General features: G+C 38.9%; 1 protein-coding gene across 8 annotated transcripts in view; it reads right to left on the minus strand.

Annotated features, from left to right (window-relative positions):
• The window catches only part of TNRC6A (trinucleotide repeat containing adaptor 6A), a 102846-nt gene that overhangs the window by 45833 nt on the left and 34913 nt on the right, over positions 1-22100 (minus strand). For 5 of the 8 annotated variants that reach the window (XM_027609823.2, XM_027609822.2, XM_027609824.2 and 2 more), the window contains exon 5: positions 3024-3455. The exons of the other annotated variants lie outside the window; for them this stretch is intronic. In XM_027609823.2, the coding sequence (XP_027465624.1) occupies positions 3024-3455 (432 nt within the window). The remainder of the gene's footprint in view (positions 1-3023; positions 3456-22100) is intronic. 8 annotated transcript variants of the gene reach the window in all.

Genomic DNA, 22100 nt, shown 5'->3' on the forward strand with positions numbered 1-22100 from the left:
GCTGAGCCCGCAGCGCTGTGTGGTTTGACCAGAGTAGGGCTCTAAAGGTGTGTAAAGGTATTCGGGTGGGGTACAAAGTCAGTGTCTTTACCCCTGTTCCCATCACTCTTTTTCATCTTCTACTTCACTTACCTGCTAGCCTGCGAAGGTGCTTAGCTTAGGACCTCAGATTGATTTATAAAGTACCTACTCCCACCTAAGGACTATCCCTGCTCTCTGACTGCATGGAATGAACAAGAACTGAATTATGTGAGGACAAGGAAGGTGTATCCAGCACTGCATCCCTCACTTTTATCACGAAAACTTAAGTAAATATCTGTGTATGTATTTATTGTATGTATTGACCTACCCATCAAACCTATTCCATTAACTGTATTTGCTCAGGAAACAGAAAAGTGAAACACAAATACAAAAACAAAAGCAGTTAAGATTATGTTTGCACAGTTCTGAACTACCTGTGATTCACAACACACAACTTTTGTGTTTCCGGACTATCACTGATGCTGTTTATAATGTGCACGACATTGCTCTTCACTGATCTCTAATCTGTAAGGTGAGGACTGAATGTTAACATAGTGTGTGTGCTGTAGCGAACACCCCATCAGGGTTAGTCACCGGGTCAGTATGATCCTTAGCATTGTAAATAACCTCAGAGGCCAGGGCAGACCTAACAGTCTAAGAAGCCCTCCCTAGTTCAGATACCCGACGGCCTCTTATGTGGCTCAGGTTGCTACTCCTCGTAGCACCTACACAGATATTTTAATGTAAATTAAAATGACATATGCTGGTAAGTGGGGATTCACAAATGCTTTTTAAAAAAGACAAAAGCACAAATCAGGTTTTCTTGCAGAGTGCTCTGCCTTCATCATCCACATCAATTCCAGACCTCAGCCAGAGACTGCTGCACCCTCCTGGCTTCTATCCCCACCTCCACATGAACGCAGTGCCCCCTCGTAAAGTCCTCTGCGAAACAAGAGAATTGTCCTTCTCAGCCTTTGTTGAAGACTTCTGCCTATGCTCACATAGGTCTTCCTTTCATTTGAATGCGTATCTGTAATACTTTTGGGATTCTGACCCATACCCGTTTGTGAGAAACCTTACACTCCTACTGTTTCCATTTCAAAAACAGCTTTGTTCTTTCATCTTCCAAATTTTGAAAATGGTACCCAACATACCATTTTCTAAATTTAAGCCCACTTCCTTGTTCATTTTGTTAAGTGTGATACCACCATTGTTTAGCTTGTTATAGGTACTCAAGCATTCGCTGTGCGAGTAACCTCTCCTCAGGCTTTGATCACATTTTTAAAAAACATACTGATGACCAACTGTATCTGCTTTCAATCTCATTTCTCAGATGAACGTCAAGCCAAATTAACTGCTTGGTGTTACATGTCATATGTCTAAATCAGACTCTTCCTGAAAAGTATGGGTCCTTCTGTAAAAGTTTGAGGGAAGAAATTAATTCAGTACCCAAATATCAGGTGCTAAGCTATGCGCTTAAACCCATCGCATAATTTAATACTCAAAAGACGATGGACTCTGAAAAACAAACTGAGGGTTCTAGAGGGGAGGGGGTGGGGGGATGGGTTAGCCTGGTGATGGGTATTAAGGAGGGCACGTTCTGCGTGGAGCACTGGGTGTTATGCACAAACAATGAATCATGGAACACTACATCAAGAACTAATGATGTAATGTATGGTGATTAACATAACAATAAAAATTTAAAAAAAATTTAATACTCAAAGCAACCATATAGGTTGGGCACTAATGTCCATACTTTACAGCTTAGGAGAGGATTGAGGTAAGTTAAGTGATTTGGCCAAGCCCACATAAGGCAGTAAGTGGCTATGGGGGTAGTACTAACTCAGGGTCATAGTCTAAGTTTGTATCCTTTCCAATAATAATGTGCTGCTCTAATTACCCATGCTGGAAAAATCACATTTGTGTCCTCTCCGTCCTTACCTACCACATCCAGTGTGCTGCCAAAGTACAGCAAGGCTGTTACAAGCACAGCTTTGGAGTCAGGCGGATCTTGATCAACGCCAGCTCTGCTGCTTAGCTGCTGTGCAGTACCATAACAGAATGGACAGAGGAGTTCCTGATACAGAGGAGAGAGCACAGAGATAGAGCGTAACTCCTGCTGGGACGGTGAGCAATGGCTGCTCAGATGAGACGCAGACCCATGGAGCAATGAAGCAATTAAGTTGTGACCAAGGTCACAAACGCTGGTGTGTGTGAAGCTAGGATTTAAACACCTAGTCCATTTGGCTCTAGAGACTTTGTTCTTAACCAGTATATGCAAGTGTTTTCATGCGTGGGAACCTTGATTCTCCTCAATTCTCTATCTGGCTTGTAGTAAATGCTTCGAAACAGTTTGAGAAAGAACAGACAAAAAAACCGTCAGAGCCTTTCAGAACATACTGAAACAAACTGGCCTTTGAGAAAACCGTAATCACATACATTTTCTGCCTCCCCATCATTACGGAGCTCAGAAAGGCCCTTCTGTGGCCATCACTGAATGCACGTGCTGTCTGAATACCATTTCCACCTGCGGCAGTCTTTCTTGGGCACAGGGTAACCGAGCGATCATGGGGCAAATGATTGAAAGTCTTGGTGCCTCAGTTTCCTCTACTGAAAAGTGAGGATAAGAATAACTTAGGCCTCACAGGGCTGTTGAGGATTCATTGCAATGATATGTACCACCGCTTAGGACATATGCTTATGGGGGGGGCGGGGTGTGCTCAATTTTAGCTGTAGTCTTATCGATTTAAGCTATAAGCTGCTTATAAAAATGGGTAGAACCTGGAGAGAAGGTGATTAAAACAATCATTTAAAAAGTAGGATGGGCAGTCAGCTTACAGGGCACCTTTTAGGATTCCCCATTTGTAACTCCCTGCACGGAACTCTTATTTTGCAACGCAGATACTGATGGACAGACAGATCCCCGACAAGCCATGAATGTGTCACCCTGCTGCACTGCTAATGAGGACGGTTGGAGTCTGGTAAGAAAGGCCTTCTCTCACCTGACTGGTTTTTGCTGTTCTGCACCTCTCCGTTATTTTGTGGCTGTTGATTTGTTAAAGCACTGCTTTCTGACTGGCTGCTTAACACTTTAACAGCAGATCCCAGGTTTGCTGCTATGACAGGAAAATGCTGACCCCGCTTTAGAAGCTGTTTGTGTTCCTGGTGGCGAAATCGTGGTGGCACTTCTCGAGGATACCGAGGCAAGGCCTGTGCTGGCTGCGGCGGCTGCTGTGGCGGCTGTGGCTGTGGCGGCTGTGGCTGCGGCTGCTGTGGCTGCGGCTGCTGTGGCGGCTGTGGCTGCGGCTGTGGCTGCTGCGGATTGTTGGCTGTGGCTCGCTTGGCATTATTATTAGTGCTGGTTGCTGTGGAAGTGCCGTTATTAGAGTTGGCAGGCTGAGGCTGGCTTACACTGGGCTTTATCTGTTCTGGCACTAATCCCAACAAAAGAAAAGGGGTGGAAAAGATTAGCCAGTAAAGTGTACCTCCACAGTAAGCCATCTAAGTAAAAAGGCACTAAGAAAAACAACCCTAAAGGAACAGAAAGTTCAAGAGTGCGAGGATACCCTCATTCACAGGCTCAGATTGTCTCGGGAGAGTCCAATTTTACTTCGGCAACGACCCCTCCAACAAGGGCACGGATGCCAGTGGCATCCCCTGGCCTGGGTGGCACCTCCTGCTCACCAGCTCTGGCCCGTGTTATTCTAATCAGAGAACAAGCACTGGTTCTACAACTATGGAACTCACAACAGCTCAAAGAGCAAAAGTGGCGAATCAAGTTTTGGTCATCCTAAAAGAATCCTCAATTGCCTGGAAACTATTCTTAATCTGCCTCATTTTTAATGTGTTTGGTCTCTATTCTTCATCTTTGAAACGTAACACAAGAACAGATAGAAAGAGTAGAAAACAATCTGTTTCTTTACAAAAAAGCAAAGTTAGCAGCATTTTTTGTTGTTAAAATGTAACGTCTGGATCAAACAGGACAAACTCAGAAAGCAGGAGTCAACACAAATATTACAGAGCAAAATCTATGAAACTAATCAAAGCTGGAGAAATAACCTAGATACCCTGTCTTAAGCAAATCTGAAAGAGCCATTTGTCTACTTATGAACAATGTGAAGTTATAAAGTGGATTTCTAGACTCTTAAAAGAGATTAAATAAATAAACTGATAGAAATCCCTTAAACTGGTGAAGATATACCCAATCTCTGAAACTACAGAGAGGCAGCATGGTGTATGAACTTTTGGTGCCGGATGGACCCAGGTTTTAATCCCAGTGCTGCCTTTACTAAGCTTTGTGTCTTTGGGCAAGGTGTGTATACCTGACTGAGCCTATGGTCTCCTCTGTAGGATGGGGATAAAACCTATACCTTGCAGGGCTACCCTAAAGCTAAGTATGTTACCACTTACAGAGCACCAAATACAAGGCTATACAAATAGTGGGTATTTTTTAATGATTGGCACAATACCACCTTACACTTTTGTTAACAGTTGAACGTTTCTGTGAGTTTGATGCATCTTTACAGATGCCACTGTCAGATAAATAAGTGCAATGTCTCCATGTGACCAGTGAGGACACTCGGAGAAAGCACTGCTCAAGGGTTGAGAGCTCCAGGCCTGAAATTTGAATAGCCCACCTCAGAACTGGGTTATCTCTGCGTCCTTCTCCTTGCCTGCACAGTACAGGCAGGCCTGGTCTAGTACCCAGTACACTGTAAAAACTAAGTAAACAGAAGCTCTTCCGTGAGCCAAATAAAGGCAATATTTGTCCAATGCCTACAATGTGCATGATGCTGAAGCAAAGAGGTCACCAGTATGGTTTCCAGTAAGCCACCCGAACCCCATGTCACCTCTCCTCTCCCCCCCAGCCCCTCGCCCCCAGAGTCTCCTTCATTTAGCAGTCTGGCCTCACTATGGCCTTCTCTCTGAGCCACTGGTGGACTCAGCCTAGATCACTCATGCTAATATATTTTTTATACGTGATCTAGCCTTTTTCAAATATGACTGATTTTTCTGAAGTAATACAAGCAAACTGTCATTCAGAAGGACCTGCACTGAAAACTCACAAGCATTCTATCTGTGGCTTGGAGTCTTTTCATTCCTCCTGAAGGCAACTGAAAAGCCTCACATTAAGAATTTGAGTCAAGTACATTCTAGGTCTAATTACTTTATGTATGAAACTTTTGTCTCCCAGACAATTTAATGCTTCCAGAAAGTACCAATAATGTATATTCCTTTGTCACAAGGAAAGTAAGGTACTAGAATATTCTAAAGTACCTCTGAAACAAACAAAAAGATAAAGTACATGTAACTATGAAATCAAGGAGAACACAAAAACTCGAACTCAGCCTTTATGTGTTTAGTACCAGGCTCAGCTTGGTATTTTGCAACTGAATGTAACCTTGTAACACTTATAATACTATCCAGTACTAAAATACAGGCTTGCCTGCCACTTTATTACTAACAGGAAAAGATTTTAACAATTTAAAACCCAAACAAGATATTTATATGAGATGCAACAGGAACATGCTCTTTAATACATTCAAGGAACTAGAAGATAACCTACAGGCAAACACTGTGAAGGGCCTACACGAAGAATGTACAAGAACCTCAACACTCCATTAAAAATGACCACGAATTCAGAAGCAGGATTTACGTCTGTCATGTAGCAGCCCCATCCCTACCTCAAATTCAGAGAGCTGCTGTACTTATCGATGAAGTGTCATGGGGAAAGTAAGGCTGAGATAGGGCCTCATTTCTAGGGCCAGAAAATTTCACCAAAACCAGTAAAAACATTAAGACAATGTAACTATTGATTATAAAACTGAACTAAATAATCTGAAGTAAAATCTCAGATGTAAACATGAAACATACTAGAAGAATAAAGGAGAAGTTAACAGTGTGTGTATGTAGGTAGGGAGGTAAGGATGGGGTTGCTGGGTAACAGATATAATTACTGAGTAATTTTGGCTATTGTGTATGTGCAGTTAAAATTTACGTTAATTATGTCAGTAAATATCCAAACCACCGGAAAGAGGGAAAAAAATGAGAAACAAGAAAACCTGATCCATTCAACAGATACAGAAAAGGCAATAAAAGAATTATTCCAGAACTGCAGTTAATAAGAAATACAGAAGAAGATGCGCAGCATAGGGCCCCAAAGATCTGTAATCAAAATAAATATGAATGAGTTAAATTCACTTGTTAATAAAGGGTCTTTAGTTTGTTAAGAAAATAAAAACTTAAGGAATACTTTGCAAAAATCAGTCCTGAAATAAAACAATACAGGAAGTTGGGGGGGGGAGTACAAAGACAGATATAGGACCAAAAATGCTAACAAAATTTAAATAAAAGCAACATTAATGTCAGGTTTAAAAATTTCAATCAGAAAAGCATCATAAAGAATGAGATATCTCATACTGATAAAAGAAACCAACTAAAGAGATATAAACAGCTAAGAATCCTATGTACTGAACTTTAGTATCAAATGTAAATCAAATGGAGACAGAAAAACTGAAGGAAAAAAAAAGCAAAACCACCTACCTTAAAAACAGGTAACACCTTTTTTGACAAATACCCATGGAATAGTCATAGAAAGTACGTATGTGTACACACACACACACACACACACACAACCATACAGCACTATAGAAAACATCACTAAATTACAAAAAGTACAAATAATACAGATGGTATTTCTGAATTACAATGCAATCACATTAGAAACAACAAAACCAGCAAATAAAAATGCCTTAAGTATTGAGCTGAAGAAGAAATACCAGAACTGCAGGGTTATCAAGAAAGTCCCAGTGAAAACAATACACATAATAAGTTTTAAGATATGACTAAACCAGCAGTAAGGGAAAAATTCCTAGTCTTAATTATTTTCAACAAACAAGAATGAATATAAAGCATCTTACTCAAGTTAAAAAAATGAACTAAAGGAAGCAGAAGAAGGAATCAGTGAAGATAAAAGTAGCAATCAATGACTTTAGAGGTAAACTAATAACTCCAAGGCATGACTTTATGAAAAAAATTAACTAGTTAACCTAATTTTTAAAAAACAAAAATGGAAAAAAATGAGATGATTTTTTAAAATTAAGATATTTCTTTAGGTTCAACTCTATAAATAGTGTGAAAAGATGGAGGAAGGATTTAACACTGGCCCCCAAAGAGGCAAGAAAATAAAGATTAATTAGCATAGAAGAAATGGAGGAATTGATGAAATCACCCATCAGGATCAGACAGTTTGATCAATATTGCCATACGTTTTTTTTTTTACTAGCATACTTTTAAGAAACATGGAACTCTAAGTCTAATGCTATTTAAACTGTTGAGCACAGCAGAAGATGGAACACCAACACTGTTACAAGTAAGTCTGACAAAATTTTAGTAATCCCAAACAATGGAGAGAAAAAAGAAGAAATACAAGTAGTTCCAGGGATTAAAAAAAAAAAAAAAAGACATAACTCCAAATGTAGAGATTCTGGAAATACAAGAAAATACTATGTATAACCTATACCTGTAAAACAGAAAACCAGCTAAATGGAACAGTGTTCCATAACATGGCTTGGCAAATCTTTCCTGTAAAGGGCCAGATAGTAAGCATTTTAGGCTTTACAGGCCATCCAGTCTCTCTTGCAACTACTCAGCTCTGCTGTTGTAGCACAAAAACCAGCCACAGACAACACATAAATGAATGGATGTGGCTCTGTTCCAGCAAAACCTGATATACAAAAATAGGCAATGGGCCAAATTTGCAAGCTATAGTTGTTCAGCGTCTGCTCTATAAAATATAATTTACCAAGATCAGCTTATAGAGGAGAAGATCCTATAATAACAGCAGAAGACACTGAAAAACTCCAAGATTTACCTCTCTAAAAAGCACGAGGCCCAGATGACTTTATAGGGAATGTGCATATAAAATCTTCAAGAAACGTTATATCAATCTATATAAACTGTTCCAGAACAAAGAAGTGCAGGTTCAAAAGACTGACTAGATTCAAATCCTGGCTCTGCATCTTAATAGATGCAAAACCGTGGGCCAGGTACTTAACAACCCTGTACCTCTGTTCTCTTGTCTGTAAAACAGGGATAAGTATGAATACCTCTACCATGTAGGGTTGTTGTGAGGTTTTAACAAGATAATGGATGTAAAGAACTGAAGAATAGTACCAGGCACCGCAATAAATGTTAGTGATGACTATTTACCACCTAGGTTAAAAAAAAAAAGGGGGTAAGGATGACCCTCAGGTTTCTGGCCTGGAAGGTGGGTAGTCAGTGGTACCATTTACCAAAACATGAAACAGAAGACAAAAACTGAGTTTGGGAAATGCACGAGAGAGAGTTTAGTTTTTCATGTGTTAGGTTGGTTGTTACTCCAGGACAGCAATTCTCAAAGATTTTGGTCTCAAGACCCCTTTGCATTTTTAAAAGTTACTGAGGGGCACCTGGGTGGCTCAGACGGTTAAGCGTCTGCCTTCAGCTCAGGTCATGATCCCAGGGTCACGGAATCGAGCCCCACATCGGGCTCCTGGCTCAGCGAGGAGCCTGCTTCTCCCTCTGCCTCTCTCCCTGGCTCATGCTTTCTCTCTCTGTATCTCTGTGTCTCAAATGAATAAATAAAATCTTAAAAAATAAAGTTACTGAAAACACCAAAAATCATCTATGTGGGTTACAATTATATTTACCATATTTGACATTTAAACAGGGAAATTTTAAAAAATATTAATTCATTAAAAAATAAACTCTTACATGAATGAATATATATTTTCTGAAATAACTATTTTCCAAAACAAAAAGCCAGTTGAAAAGCATACACTGTTTTACATTCTTCCGAATTTCTTTAATATGTGGCTTAACAGAAAAGCAGGTAGTCTCACATCTGCTTCTGCATCCAATTTGTTGTAACATCCACATTATGGAACCTCTACAAAACACTATGTACTCATGAGAAAAAAAGTGAATAAGACAAAGTCTTCCTATCATTATGAAAATAGTTCGACCTTGTGGATCTCATGACAGTTTCAGGCAGCCTCTCAGAAATCTTCAGATAAACTCTGAAAACCACTGATATAGGATAGCCATGTGTAGAATGCAACTGAATATATGGTTCTAAAGCTCAGTAAAAATATGAACTAAAAATATAAATTTAGGATTCATCATACAGGTGGAAAAAAATCATGAGAGTAGAATGAGAAGAAATGGCAAGACCTAAAGGTTGGGTTCCCACAGCAGACAGAAGAGAAGTAAAGGCAAGATAAGTCAGGACTGCTAGAGAGGTAGGAGAGAACGGGTCATTTACTTTAGAAAATGGTCTATTTACTCAAGCAGGGATTTCTTCCTCAGATTCTCCCTATCCCCAGATTATCTCCTTGATAGAATTCAAATGCATCCTTATCATCTATGTCCCTGCTGTGATTTTGGCCCTCCATCAATTTACTCTTGCAAAAACCTCCTGATTGGTCTTCCTTGGCTTACATCTTGACACCCCCCCAATTTTCACCCTCTCCCCCAAATCTCTCATCTCTCTGCCCAAGTTATCTATATCACTAAAGTAACTTCAGAAATCATCTAAAGTCCTTGGCCTGGCCAGATTCATATCCTGTTACGTCCACACACGTTTCCTTCTCTCTCACACCAAGTGTGTACAACAGTCCAAAAGGTACCATTCTTTTTCATGATGTTCTTTGTGTCTAAAATGACTTGATGCATTTCTTGGAAATCTGTGTCCACCTTTCCTAGGAAACAACTAATCGCCACCCACCCCCACCTTATGTTCTGCTAATCTTAAAAGCATTTTATGACAAGCAATTTACCCTCCTCTATTCCCAAAAAACTCTTAATGCATCCCTTTCACTGCACGTGCTTACTTTAAGTGCTGGCTTTTCCTTCCCTTTATCACTGGCATTCCCAGCACCAAATACAGCAAATGGTCAAGAACTGCTAGCTGAATGAACAACTGAAGAACTACCAGCATATAAGATGAGTGAACCCACAGAACAGTACCGAATGACATTGCACGTTAACATTTAAGAGGTGAAATAATTGAGAACCAGTAAAGAAGAAAGAGAATGATAAAGAGAAGCAGAAAGAGTAAGGAAGATGATGGTAGCTGGTTAGTATGTTGCTGATAACTCAGTGGTTACAGATCTCTGCTCAAAAAACAAACAAACAAACAAACAAAAACCCCAAAGCCGGCATCCAGAGAACAAGTTAATATGACTGTTAATCTGGGAAGATACCCTTATCAGCCATAACATCATATTGTCCTTAACACCAGAAAAGTATTTTGAAGGAATTTCATTCAGTCAGTACAAAACACACATAGGCACTACAATTTTTTTATGTTACATTTTTTTGCCATACTGTGACCCAACTGGTCTTTCGCACGGTTTAAAGCAGATGGGCAAAATATGAATAGGCCCAGAAATAAACAATTAAAAAAATTTTTTTTAGAATGGAGAAATTACTCATGCAAAGAATTTAAACCAACATTTTCCTAAATCATGATCCAGATCAAGATTTCCCACTTTGCAAAACAATAAAAGAACCAATACTACAATTAAATTATTAATTTTTGCTTTCATGTATTTGATATTTCTTATGTATAAATATTCTATCATTCTGTAAACCTGAAGCTATTCGAAAAAACAGTCTGTTAATTGGGGGGGAACCCCACAGCAACCGTCTTACGTTCAGGTAAAAAAAAAAACCAAGATCAGATAAGAGACAATTTAATATCCCAAATCCTAAATATACCAAGTTCTCAATTTGTAAAAATATTTTATTATTGTTATTAATAATTAAAATATTAATATTTACTTCTTTTAAGCTTTAAAATAACATTTAAAATGCCATTTATATAAATTTATTTCAGAAAATAGTAAATGAGTGAACTTCCCTACTGGCTATCTACAAGTTTAATAGAAACAACAGTCTAAATATAAAGCAGCATCAACACCCTGAATTACCACCACTTAATACCTCAAGCCCTTCCCTTTTTTTTGTATCTTTCCACCAAAGTCTATAACTTAGCTTTGTGTAAGAGTTTTCATATTGGCTACATTGTAAATCTTCTAGAAATACTGGCTTAAGTAACAGCATAGTATACAAAAATGTCATTTTAAGACATGATTTCATTTTAACAGAATGAAACATTAAATTGCTCTCCAAAAAATAAAAACCATATACAGATTTGTGTTTGAATTCTTAAAAGAATTGAAATAGTTGAAATTAAAAGTTTAAAATAATACTTAATACACATCTATGGAATACACGGTGCTTTTTAAGACTGCTTTAGGTAAACTTTAAATTTACCTAAAGTAACTATTTCTAATCTCAAAATTTATCATTATACAGGAAAAACAAAACCATCATGTTAAGCTCTTTGAAGGCAAATTGTGAGTACCCATGAAAGCTCCTAGTTGGAAAATGTTATTCTCACATAAAAGCAAAAGTACAGGATTTTCCTAAGAATTTCTTATTTTTTTAAGAGAAAATTTCCTACCTTCTCAAATATCAGTAGGTGTAATCAACAAGATAAAAATGTACTAAAGCAACTTAGTAACAAGCCAGTGTTTCCAGAAAATAAAAGGCAACATTTCTAGCTGTCAATAATTAGGTTAAACTCCAAATGCTTGATACTTAGGAAAATCCTTACCATTGCTCAAATGGTATTTTAAAAAATAAAAGTCATCTATAAACATTCTTTAAAATCTTCATCACAGAGAATGATTTTATGCTCTTACAAGCCACAAAATAACTTCTGGGAAAAAAGGTAACATGCTACCAAGTAGTATATTTAAATTGTAACTGCATTATCAAGCAACACCACATATAAGATTTGTCTTTCTTCCCTACAGTTAATGTTTCCAATAAGTAATCAATCATCTTGTTAAGCCTAAACTCTCAAACCAATCATTCTAGCTGCCTGCAGTTTTCACTAGTCTTCACCTGACAGAATCTGCCTCAGGATCAGAGTCAGCGCAAACAAGCACAGGTGCAATCAGTTCTCCAGCTTTCCTGATGAACGGCAGTAGCAATGTCACATCGGGACACAGCTTCAAAAAGCACACACCTGATGAAAACTTCAAGCAGATGAGAAAATTCTCTATACCAACAAATTCCAAAGAAGGGGGTTTCCAACTTCTGTTGCCTTCCAACTCCACTGCTTTCCACAGAAAATGGAGGAAAGGTACAGTGTCACTTTACTGCTACGGAGGTACTGGTCGCCAGCTTCCCCTGTATTTGAGGCCCAGTAACTCAAACTCCATCGCCTTGTATTTTAAGAGGGACAGGAGGGGAAACAAGAAGCCAGCTGGTTAAACAATGCGAAGTGCGTTCTGTTCGATTAAAATTGAGCCTATAAATCAAATTTATTTACAACTTGGCCAAACGCTGTATTACTATAAAAATCCTCTTCTTATTCATTAATAAGTATCCTGGATGATTTATAATATAATTCCCCTGTATGATACACATTCCCTGTCCTATACTAACTTCAGTTCGTTCTGGAATGCTGAAGGGCACAGAGGGGGCAAGTCTGGCTTTTAAGTTGATACACACAGAGGTAATGCTAGAATTTTCATTGTGGACAAACGGCTGCAGTTTTAAGTGCCACTAGTCAGCCTGGAAAATACCTAAATGCTTGTCAATCCATTAACTTCTGCTAATCCTTAGCCAAGTAGGTTGAACTAAATGGCTATTTTGACAACTTGAAAAATACAACTTACAACTTAAAAACTAATATGAAATATAACACACCATATTTATACTTTACACAGGTACAAAAAAATCTTAATATTTCGGTTAAAAAGTTCCTAAAGTAAGGAAAAATATCATGCAACAAGATATCATAAACAATTGATTCAAAATTAAATACTGAATTTAAAGTAAGTATTACACTGAATTCATTTAATTTTAATTCGCTTCACAAATCATCCAGAAACAGCAAGCATACCTTTTCCTGGGTCTTAGAGAAGCACCTACCTCCAATCCCTCCGGGAACTCAATCTTCCTACTCAAACATCTCCCACCTCAAATTACTAACACAAAGAGAAAACATAGCTGATTTGCCTCGATACAATCCTCTACTCTTCAGCAAAATGCCTGAGTAATCTGTTCTAAAGTACAGACCTTTTCTAACAGCTGGCGGATATCCACACAATATTCACAGCATGGTATTTCCAAGATCTGTAGTTAACCTATCCATCAAATCTTGTCCAAATATGTGAGATTCACAACAGTGGGATGATAAAAGATACAGTTTTCAGGAAGAGAGGCACATGCTTTAAAAGAAAAAAAGACTGCCCTGCAGTCTCTTTCATAACTTACAATTCTAGAAGTGATCCTTAAATTTGTTTAATTATAACTGCTATGGGATACTTGTTAAAAAAAAGATTCTTTAGCCTCACAGATTTACTAAGACAGAATCTGTATTTCTTAAAACAAGGGTCACACGTGGTTCTCATGTCTAAGTAAATTTGGAAAACTGTTCTGGCAGATACTGCAGCTACATCTAGAGAGCTTCTGACTTCCATTTGTGACTCAAAAAAAAAAAAAAAAAAAAGATTAACACCTAACAATTCAACTAGAAGTCAGTAACAGGAGCAACAACCAAAGTCCCCAAAACACTGAAATTTGAAAAAAAAAATTAAGAAGGACCACAAAGGTTATGCAATAAAGGAAATGTCCTAAATCACTGAAGATAACAAATTTATTTAGGAAATACAGGATGGTTAGTTGATTTTTTTTTTTATTAGAAAAAAAAATAAAGTTCAGGGGGCGCCTGGGTGGCTCAGTTGGTTAAGCATCCGACTTTTGATTTCGGCTCAGGTCATGATCTTAGGGTCATGAGATCAAGCCCATATCAGACCCCAAGCTGCCCATGGAGCCTGCTTAGGATTCTCCGCACCCCCCCACTTGCATGCTCTCTCTTAAAAAAATGAAATAAAGTTCAGATAAATCAAACAGTTAATAATGCTATAAAATGCTGGCATTTTTAAAAGCTTTTAGAAAACACAGGCAAGGGGCGCCTGGGTGGCTCAGCCATTGGGTGTCTGCCTTTGGCTCAGGTCATGATCCCGGGGTCCTGGGATCGAGCCCCGCATCAGGCTCCTGCTTGGCAGGGGGCCTGCTTCTCCCTCTCCTGCTCCCCCTGCTTGTGTTCCCTCTCTAGGTGTGTCTCTCTCTGTCAAATAAATAAAGAAAATCTTAAAAAAAAAAAAAAAAAACAAAGAAAACACGGGCAAAATTTTTTTCTAAATCTGGGTAAACGGTAGGTTTTCTCAGCATAAGTCAGTCAAGTAATTAATAAAAAATTGTTAAGTTTGACCAAATAAAATTATGCAGTATAGTTTATTTTTGCAAGGGTGTGTGTGTGTGTGTGTTTATTCCAAATGAAAAGGCAAACTGGAAAAATATTTGCCCTTTAGAACAAGTTAAAGGGACTCTCTCTCCCCTCCCACTGCCTACCCCAACATTCCCTAACAGAAGGAAAAGAGGTACTGCTTTGGGGTAAGGCCCCTAAAGCTAACACAAGGAAACATTCCACAGAGTCACTAGAGTTTAGGGCCAGAGTTTAAGCTAAAAATATAAAGGTTATTTAATTTTGCTTTTCTTCTTCTGAAATATATATTTGCATCCTCTGCCTATATATTGCCTTGCAGGGTCTACTATTGAGCAAAATTTAGATATTTCTGCCTGGTATCTCATCCTCAGAACAACTTCAAACATATGATATAGTCCATAATGCTGGAAATATTTGCATCAACTATATGAGACAGAATGCTAATAAGTGTATTATACAAAGAGCTCGTGTAAACTGGTAACAAAAGCTCTAAGGTCCAGGAGGTAAATGGGCTAAGAACAAGAATGGGCAATTCATAAAATGAAAAAAGCACAAGTAATTAAACATATGATATTCCCTTTTACTAATAAAAACAAATATAAATCAAAGCAATGAAGTACCAATTTGGGCCTGCCGAATTTATAAAGATATATCCCATTCTCGTGTAGCAAGACCTATTCCTTGCACCATGGCAGAGACGCCGCACTGTGACTCACCCATGCTGGGCTGGACTCTAATGAGAGGGAAAACCAAATCATCATCTGGGTGAGGAGGAACTCTGAAGTGACTGGGGACACTGCTGGTATGCCCAGTCAAGAGGCTGAAAGGTTGCTAGGATACTGCGCAACCATAGGGGTGGGAATTAAAATTCACTAAGTATCAGCTGGATGCCAGGCACTATATCTGATATCGCTCTAGCCTCAGGATTCTGTAATTTTGAAATATTATTTCCATTTTACAGACGAGGCAATTAAGGCTTAGAAAAAGGCTGCCCATGATCAAACATCTAGTAAATGGCAGAGCTGAAATTTAAAACTAATTAGACCCCTAAACCAGTGTTCCTCCTAGTACAAATTAAGTTTCCCCTTACTTACAAGAGCAAAATCAAACTAACCAAAAATAGGAAAGTCACTAATTATAGCTTAGTCACTTTGAAAGCTGCAAATCAAAAATTTCTATAATAAGATGTCTATACTCAGCATTTACTAGCCTCCGGTCCTGTGATTTATGTTCTATATTATTTCATTCCCACATCATGTAGCCTGGATTACCTCCTTTCCACAGAGTCAAACTGAGGCATGGAGGTTAAGGAACTTGCCCAAGGTCAGAAAAACAAGAACCATAAAGACAATATTCAAATCCAATGCTATCTCACTCAGAAGCCTGGACTTTTAACACCATGTGGTATTTATGCTAGAATTCCATGATTATCATCTTCAGTAGAAGATTCAATACTTTTTGCTTCAGGCCAAATGCTGTCTTTGCAGCCAGTTTTATCAAGCGCATTTCCACTGAGGCTATAACAGAGCGAGCGCTCTCACTCGGTACACGTTCTGAAGCACAGCTACTGCTCTTACTAGAACTGAAGAACATAAAAGTGCAAATTAGGACATATACTGTGTTATTTCCTAGTCTGGAGCTTTCTCTTACCTGGTTATAGCTGATAAAGCTATTCTTGCTAATCTCTCCTGACTTCTCCAAAATTTAAACCAGAAGACTCCTGATTTGTAGTTTTTTTTTTAAAGGTGTGTTTGTTCCTCCGTAGTTTTATCTTTTTAAAGATTTTATTTATTTATTTGAGAGTGAGCCAGAGGAGAGCATGAGCAGGGTGGAGGGGCAGAGGGAGAGAGAGAAGCAGACTCCCTATGGAGCAGGGAGCCGGACATGGGGATCAATGCCAGAGCTCCGGGATCACGACCGGAGCTGAAGGCAGACGCTTAACTGACTGAGCCACCCAGGCGTCCCTGATTTGTTTTCTTTGAAACTGAAGACCTGACTGTTGTCAAGGCAGAATCTCAGGGCTTAGGACACAACCTTAGGATACTCCCACAAGCATCCAACAACTATGGGATCATTGGTCCCTGAATCTACTTTCCAACAACAGTTTGCTTTGTTGACTTCACTGATCTCTGCTTTTCTCCTATTTCCCCGTCTTTGCCCCACCCCAGGCTCATCACAAACATCTGAAGTTACAAAATCTTTCATGTTATTTAATAATCTGTTGGTATTTATAAGCAAACACACCTACATCTGCTAGAAATAAAATGGCCCTTATCTTACAAGCATAAAGGGGTCCTCAGCATCCTTCACTACCTCACTGAGTATATAAATTTAGATTTATATATAAATCTATACAAATCACTTTCCTTTCTCAATATAAGTAAAGGAAAAATGGTGACTTTGATATACCTAAACCTCTACCATTTCCCTTGGAAGCAGAGGCCATTTCCCCCCCTCCTGTTAGTGCAGAGCTACAAAGAGTTACAAAGCTCAAAGACATCTTCCATAGGAAGAAAGACGTTTGCCATTAGTAAATTCTTCACCAGCAAGAAACTCTGCTTCTCCTTGCCTTCACAATTTCTCGTAAAGTGAACGTACTTCGACGGCACATTTGGAATCAGAACCTGGTCTGCCCAATATTACTTAATACCTGCCTATAACACAGAAGTCATGTTTCTACTATTATGGAGAAAAACACTGCATGGAAGCCCCAATTCTAATAGAACTTCCTTACCTGTGTGACAGAAATGGTCATAGGTGTGCCGAGGGCAGGAGTGCCTGCCAGCGTTAGCTGGGGGCAGCCCCTTCTGTTTCCCTAACAGTCCCACAAATATCAATTTTCCATGTAAGCCACTATGTGAAAAGGTCAGGCAACACACTTCAAGTCACAGCTATTTAGGCCTCAGTTTCTCCTCTGAAAGATCTGTGTAGTATAGGAACTCTTTGCCAAGCCACCGAAGTTCCTGAATTTCATTATCAGAGGACTGCAACTGAGAGACTTAAGGCCTTATGAATACACTGAGACCACAGGTAAATATATTTACCTCTACTAAACTAAAACAAAGATCAGAACAGAAGCACAGTTGGGACAAGGAGTTGGTTTTGTTCATGCACAACAGTGACCACAACAGTACACGAAACAGGGTCGGCACACAATAAATATTTCACAAATGTTAAGCGAAAAAAAAAACAATGACATTTTATGGATCCTAACTTCGGAGGAACGGATTAACAGACAATTATTTTTCATTTATCTTTGTTTCCCAAGATGACCTCATGAGATTGCACAACACAGCTGATATTGGCAGTGACAATGAAAACGGAAAGAGTGCTTACTTATTAATGAGAAGGGAGCAAATTAAACACTTTCTTCCTTTGACTCAAACAGTCATCTCAATCATATTGCCACAGTTAAACTGTGTCCTATGCCTTTATGAGCTTTCTCGGTCAATAAGCATACTGAAAAGAAGAGACCTGTCTGTTGCCCAGCTCCTCAGAAGGTACTTCGTCTCTCCTTCTGAAGAATGCATGAAATGGAGGTGATGTGGGTTTTTTGGTGGGTTTTTTGTCAAAGTCTCTTTACATCTCTCCAAAAGAGGCAGAACAAGGCATTTCAAACTTAATTAGAAGTCAGGTTTTGTCCCAAAAAGGGACTGGTTTTCACTGTGTAGAGGTCTAACACAGGGAGGAAGCTTTTAGAAAATCAGCTTCTTGCTTGGTCCTCAAAACTCTTATGCTTTTTCATCAACAAAGATGAAGTACACACTTTCAGAGCTTTCTCTAATAATTCCTGAAAAGCCAACCACTTTACACACTGCAGTTGTCAGATGCTCCCTGATTCACAAAATTATGTTGGTGATACAATTTTTTATTTATTTCTTTGTGCTCGGGGAAATATCATAAAACCTGTTAAAAGATCTTTCTGGGAATATTTTTAAAACATGCATTGTCTTAGCTCATTCACTGAATATTATTAAAGCACTGGCGCAGCCTTCCTACTTTGTTTTCCGTGTAAATACAGGACTGTTTTCAAAGAGAAAGCAGCAGCAGAGCTCACTAGAGTTAGTCATCAAATCCTGGCTCAGACACTCACCGGCTGCATAACCAAAATGCAAGTCACTTTTCTTAGCCTCAATCTGACTTCTAAATGTGCTATGATCTACTTTCATAGGGCTGCTGAAGGGATTAAATGCAGATTTATATTGTTCTAGTACACACTGATGAAGCCCTGCTCCCATATTAGTTTTTAAATATCCTACTTCATGAAGCCTCAGACTTCCCAGCCTACTGCCTTGGCCCCCCCCTCTAAGTCCCAAACATTTCCCAAAATTCAATAGCTAAAAGATTACTCTTAGCATATGAAGGTTTTAGGACTCTGCTCCAGTATGTGTTCTGAATCACTGGTAACCATTCATTATTAGTGATTAAATATTTAGAATATTCCCCTTGATTAAATGAAGTAAATATAAAGCAGTGCCTGACACATAGTAGGTGCTCAAAGTTAGTTACCATGATGTCTCCAATATGATTGGACATGCCGTTGACTTAATAGCTCTTGAATATTTTGATCACTCCCCAGGAGCAATGGAGCTAAACAATAAAATCATGTTTGACTTAAAAAAAGAAATGTGGGGCACCTGGGTGGCACAGTCAGTTGGGTGTCCGACTCTTGATTTCAGCTCAGGTCACGATCTCAGGGTCATGGGATCGAGCCCTGTGTCTGGCTCCACGTTCAGCACAGAGTCTGCTTGGGATTCTCTCTCCCTCTCCCTCCTCCCACTGGTTCTCGTTCTCTCTCGCTCGCTCTCTCTCTCAAATAAATAAATCTTTGAAAAAAATTGTGAGGCTAGACCTAAGAATTAAAATAAAGAAGAACTGAGCAAGAATAATGGGTTCCAAATGTGGAAAGGAACAAAAATGTGTTTTAAATGTTGATTCAATTTTCATTAAGAGTTTTTAATTAGTCCAGAAAGAGAATAGCAGCAACAAACTATGCTTCCCTATGGGATCACCAGAAAACCAAAAAAAAGTCTTTATCCACTATTCTCCATTCCTGCTTCCATTCCAGCCTCCTCTCATCTCTCTTCAGAGCTCTGCAGTTTGTTATTGTTTGGAATATTAACTTGCTTATAAAATCACCTGAAGAAAGCACCGGCATGAGACAGAGGACGAGGGGGGTTGTGAGAGGGTGGGTGAGAGAGAGAGAGGTGTTAGCTGTCAAAAATTAACAGCGCTATTCTTTTGCAAGGAATGTATCATGAGCATGCTTCCAAAACAAGCCAGTGTCAGAGCTGTGTTTTTGAAAAATTACTTTTCTTAATCAAGTTCCCAAAGGCATTCTGAAGAGGGAATATTAACTCCTTCCCTGCCTTTACATTATGTAGGCCACAGGGCATCTTAAAATGTTTCCATCTATTCCTATACCTCACCATAAATTTTTCAGCATTTCACTCCCCTGCTGTTTCAAGGAGATACTCATACATATTTTTAAAAGACATTTCACATATTCAAACATTCAAATATGCATGCTCCTTATGGTTTTTCAAAGTTCAAGTACAAGGTAAGAATAAAACTTTCAAGAATTTCATTATGTCTCACATTATGTTGGTCCACATTTTCATTAGATGAGTTATGAATCCGTTGCACCAAGAAATAAACACTGACGGGTCTTCATGTAAGAAAGCTGGTCAAGAATTTAATTTATGATACTTTACAAAAACCCCATTTTTATACAAACTGTCTTACCACTGGGTGGAAGCAACATTAGTGTTATTTAACCAGAAATGGCAGTAGCCTTAGAAGGAACAGCTCATTAAGGCAGAATTCATAGAGGGTGCTGCAGCCTAACTAGTCACGCTCAGTCTGAACACTAAGATCAGGACTCCCGACAATCACAAAGGCTCTAATAAAATTAAAAAAATTCAGTTCCTCAGTCACAGCAGCCCCATTTCCTTCAAGTACTTGATAGCCAGAAGTTATTAGACCCGGGCCTGATACAGACTTTACTATAGAAGGACAAAAAATGATGCAGATCGTAAAAACTGCAAGAGAAACTGCAATTCTCAATTACACAGAGTCTCCTGATTTGTAAATGTTGGCAATCGGAAACATAAAGAATAACAAAAACACTGCGTGGAGACCCAAAGGAGACTGAGGAGGCAAGACAACTAGATGCATTTTTGTACCTGGCGCTGGATTTTAGAAATAAGTTAATGGGAGACAGAGGGAAATCTCAATAAAAGTCTGCAGTTCCATTAATACCAGTATCAGTTTCTTAGTTTTGACAAAGGTGCCACAGAAATGCAAGATGTCAATCATGGGAAAACGGACTGAGGTGTATGTGGGAAAACCCTCTACTACCTTTTCAACTTTTCTGTAAGTCATAAATCATTCTGAAACCAGACATTTAGTAAACAGTAACAACTGTGTGTGCCAAACCTGTCCCACAAGTCTCCAGTTTGTAATCTCTAATCATCATGAACCCCAAATCACAAATACCATATAGATATTATACACGGCACAAAAAATAAATAATACATTTTCATAAATCAGAATAATGTGACCAATCACGGAGCTGCCATCAAAAGAGGGATGGAGTAAAATAGCTGGCAAAACAACATAATACATTTTGAAGCGACTTTCATACACTTAGCCTAACATACTCAGAACTGTGGAAAGTCTAAAATCAAGAAGATTCAAATATATTCATATTTTATGTATGGATGTAAAAGGATGATTTTACATTTGGAAACAATATAAACAGTAGGCATTCAAAGATCATGCTGGAGAAACAAATACCCATGGGCCAGTCAAAACTCTAAGATGGACTATAATTCAAGTAGCCCAAATTTAAGATTCATCATAACATCCTGAGAAATCAGGAAGAGAGAAACAATGGCCATTGGAGCAAGCCATTAGAAGATGAGCTCTGTGAGGTCTGGAAACACTGAAAGGCCTCCTTGGCTGAGGAGTTGGATCAAAAAGAAAAATAAACAGGAATGAACATGAAAGAGATGAGAATGCTCTGAAAAGTATAAAGGAGTGAGGGGCAACAGGCTGGTTAGATCATGAGAGGTCAGGTTAAAGAGGGCCTTGAAAGCCAAGCAGGAGTTTGGTCTTGAAGCAGAGCAAAGGGACAACTTAACATCCCTATAGAGGGGAGTGGTGTGCAGAAAGTGGAGCTTGAAGAAGTTGAATTTGGTCATGTTCCTACTAAATTAATTTGGCAATGTTCCCCCCTACATCATTCCACACCCCTGTAACTTTCTTACACGTCCAGATTCAAAGCCACAATGTCACCTTCAATTCCCCCCTCTGATCTCACCAGTTGCAATCCTGTGAATTCTAGACCTCACACATCTTCCATCCATCTCCTACCCCTGCTGCCAAGACCTCAGTTCAAATCATTTTTACCCTCTCTACTCCCCCTCTTCCCTCTCTGGTACTGCCTCTGTTGGTGATGCTAGACATTACTGACAAAGAAACTCTCCTAAAGCACAGCTTATGACTGTGACCTTTGCTGGCTCTCCACTCTTTTTTTTAAGACTCAAATTGACAGTTTACTTATTTTGATTCCAGTAGAGTTAACATACAGTGTTATATGAGTTTCAGGTGTATAATATAGTGATTCACCAATTCCATGTATCACCCAGGCTGGCTCCCCTCTAACGAGCATGAAGCCCTACGATTTCCCCCTACCTCCAGGCCTATATTCTGTCCCTTCCCCCCA

This window comes from Zalophus californianus, chromosome 10 (genome assembly GCF_009762305.2).
Source record: "Zalophus californianus isolate mZalCal1 chromosome 10, mZalCal1.pri.v2, whole genome shotgun sequence".
In the NCBI taxonomy this organism is placed as follows: Eukaryota; Metazoa; Chordata; class Mammalia; order Carnivora; family Otariidae; genus Zalophus; species Zalophus californianus.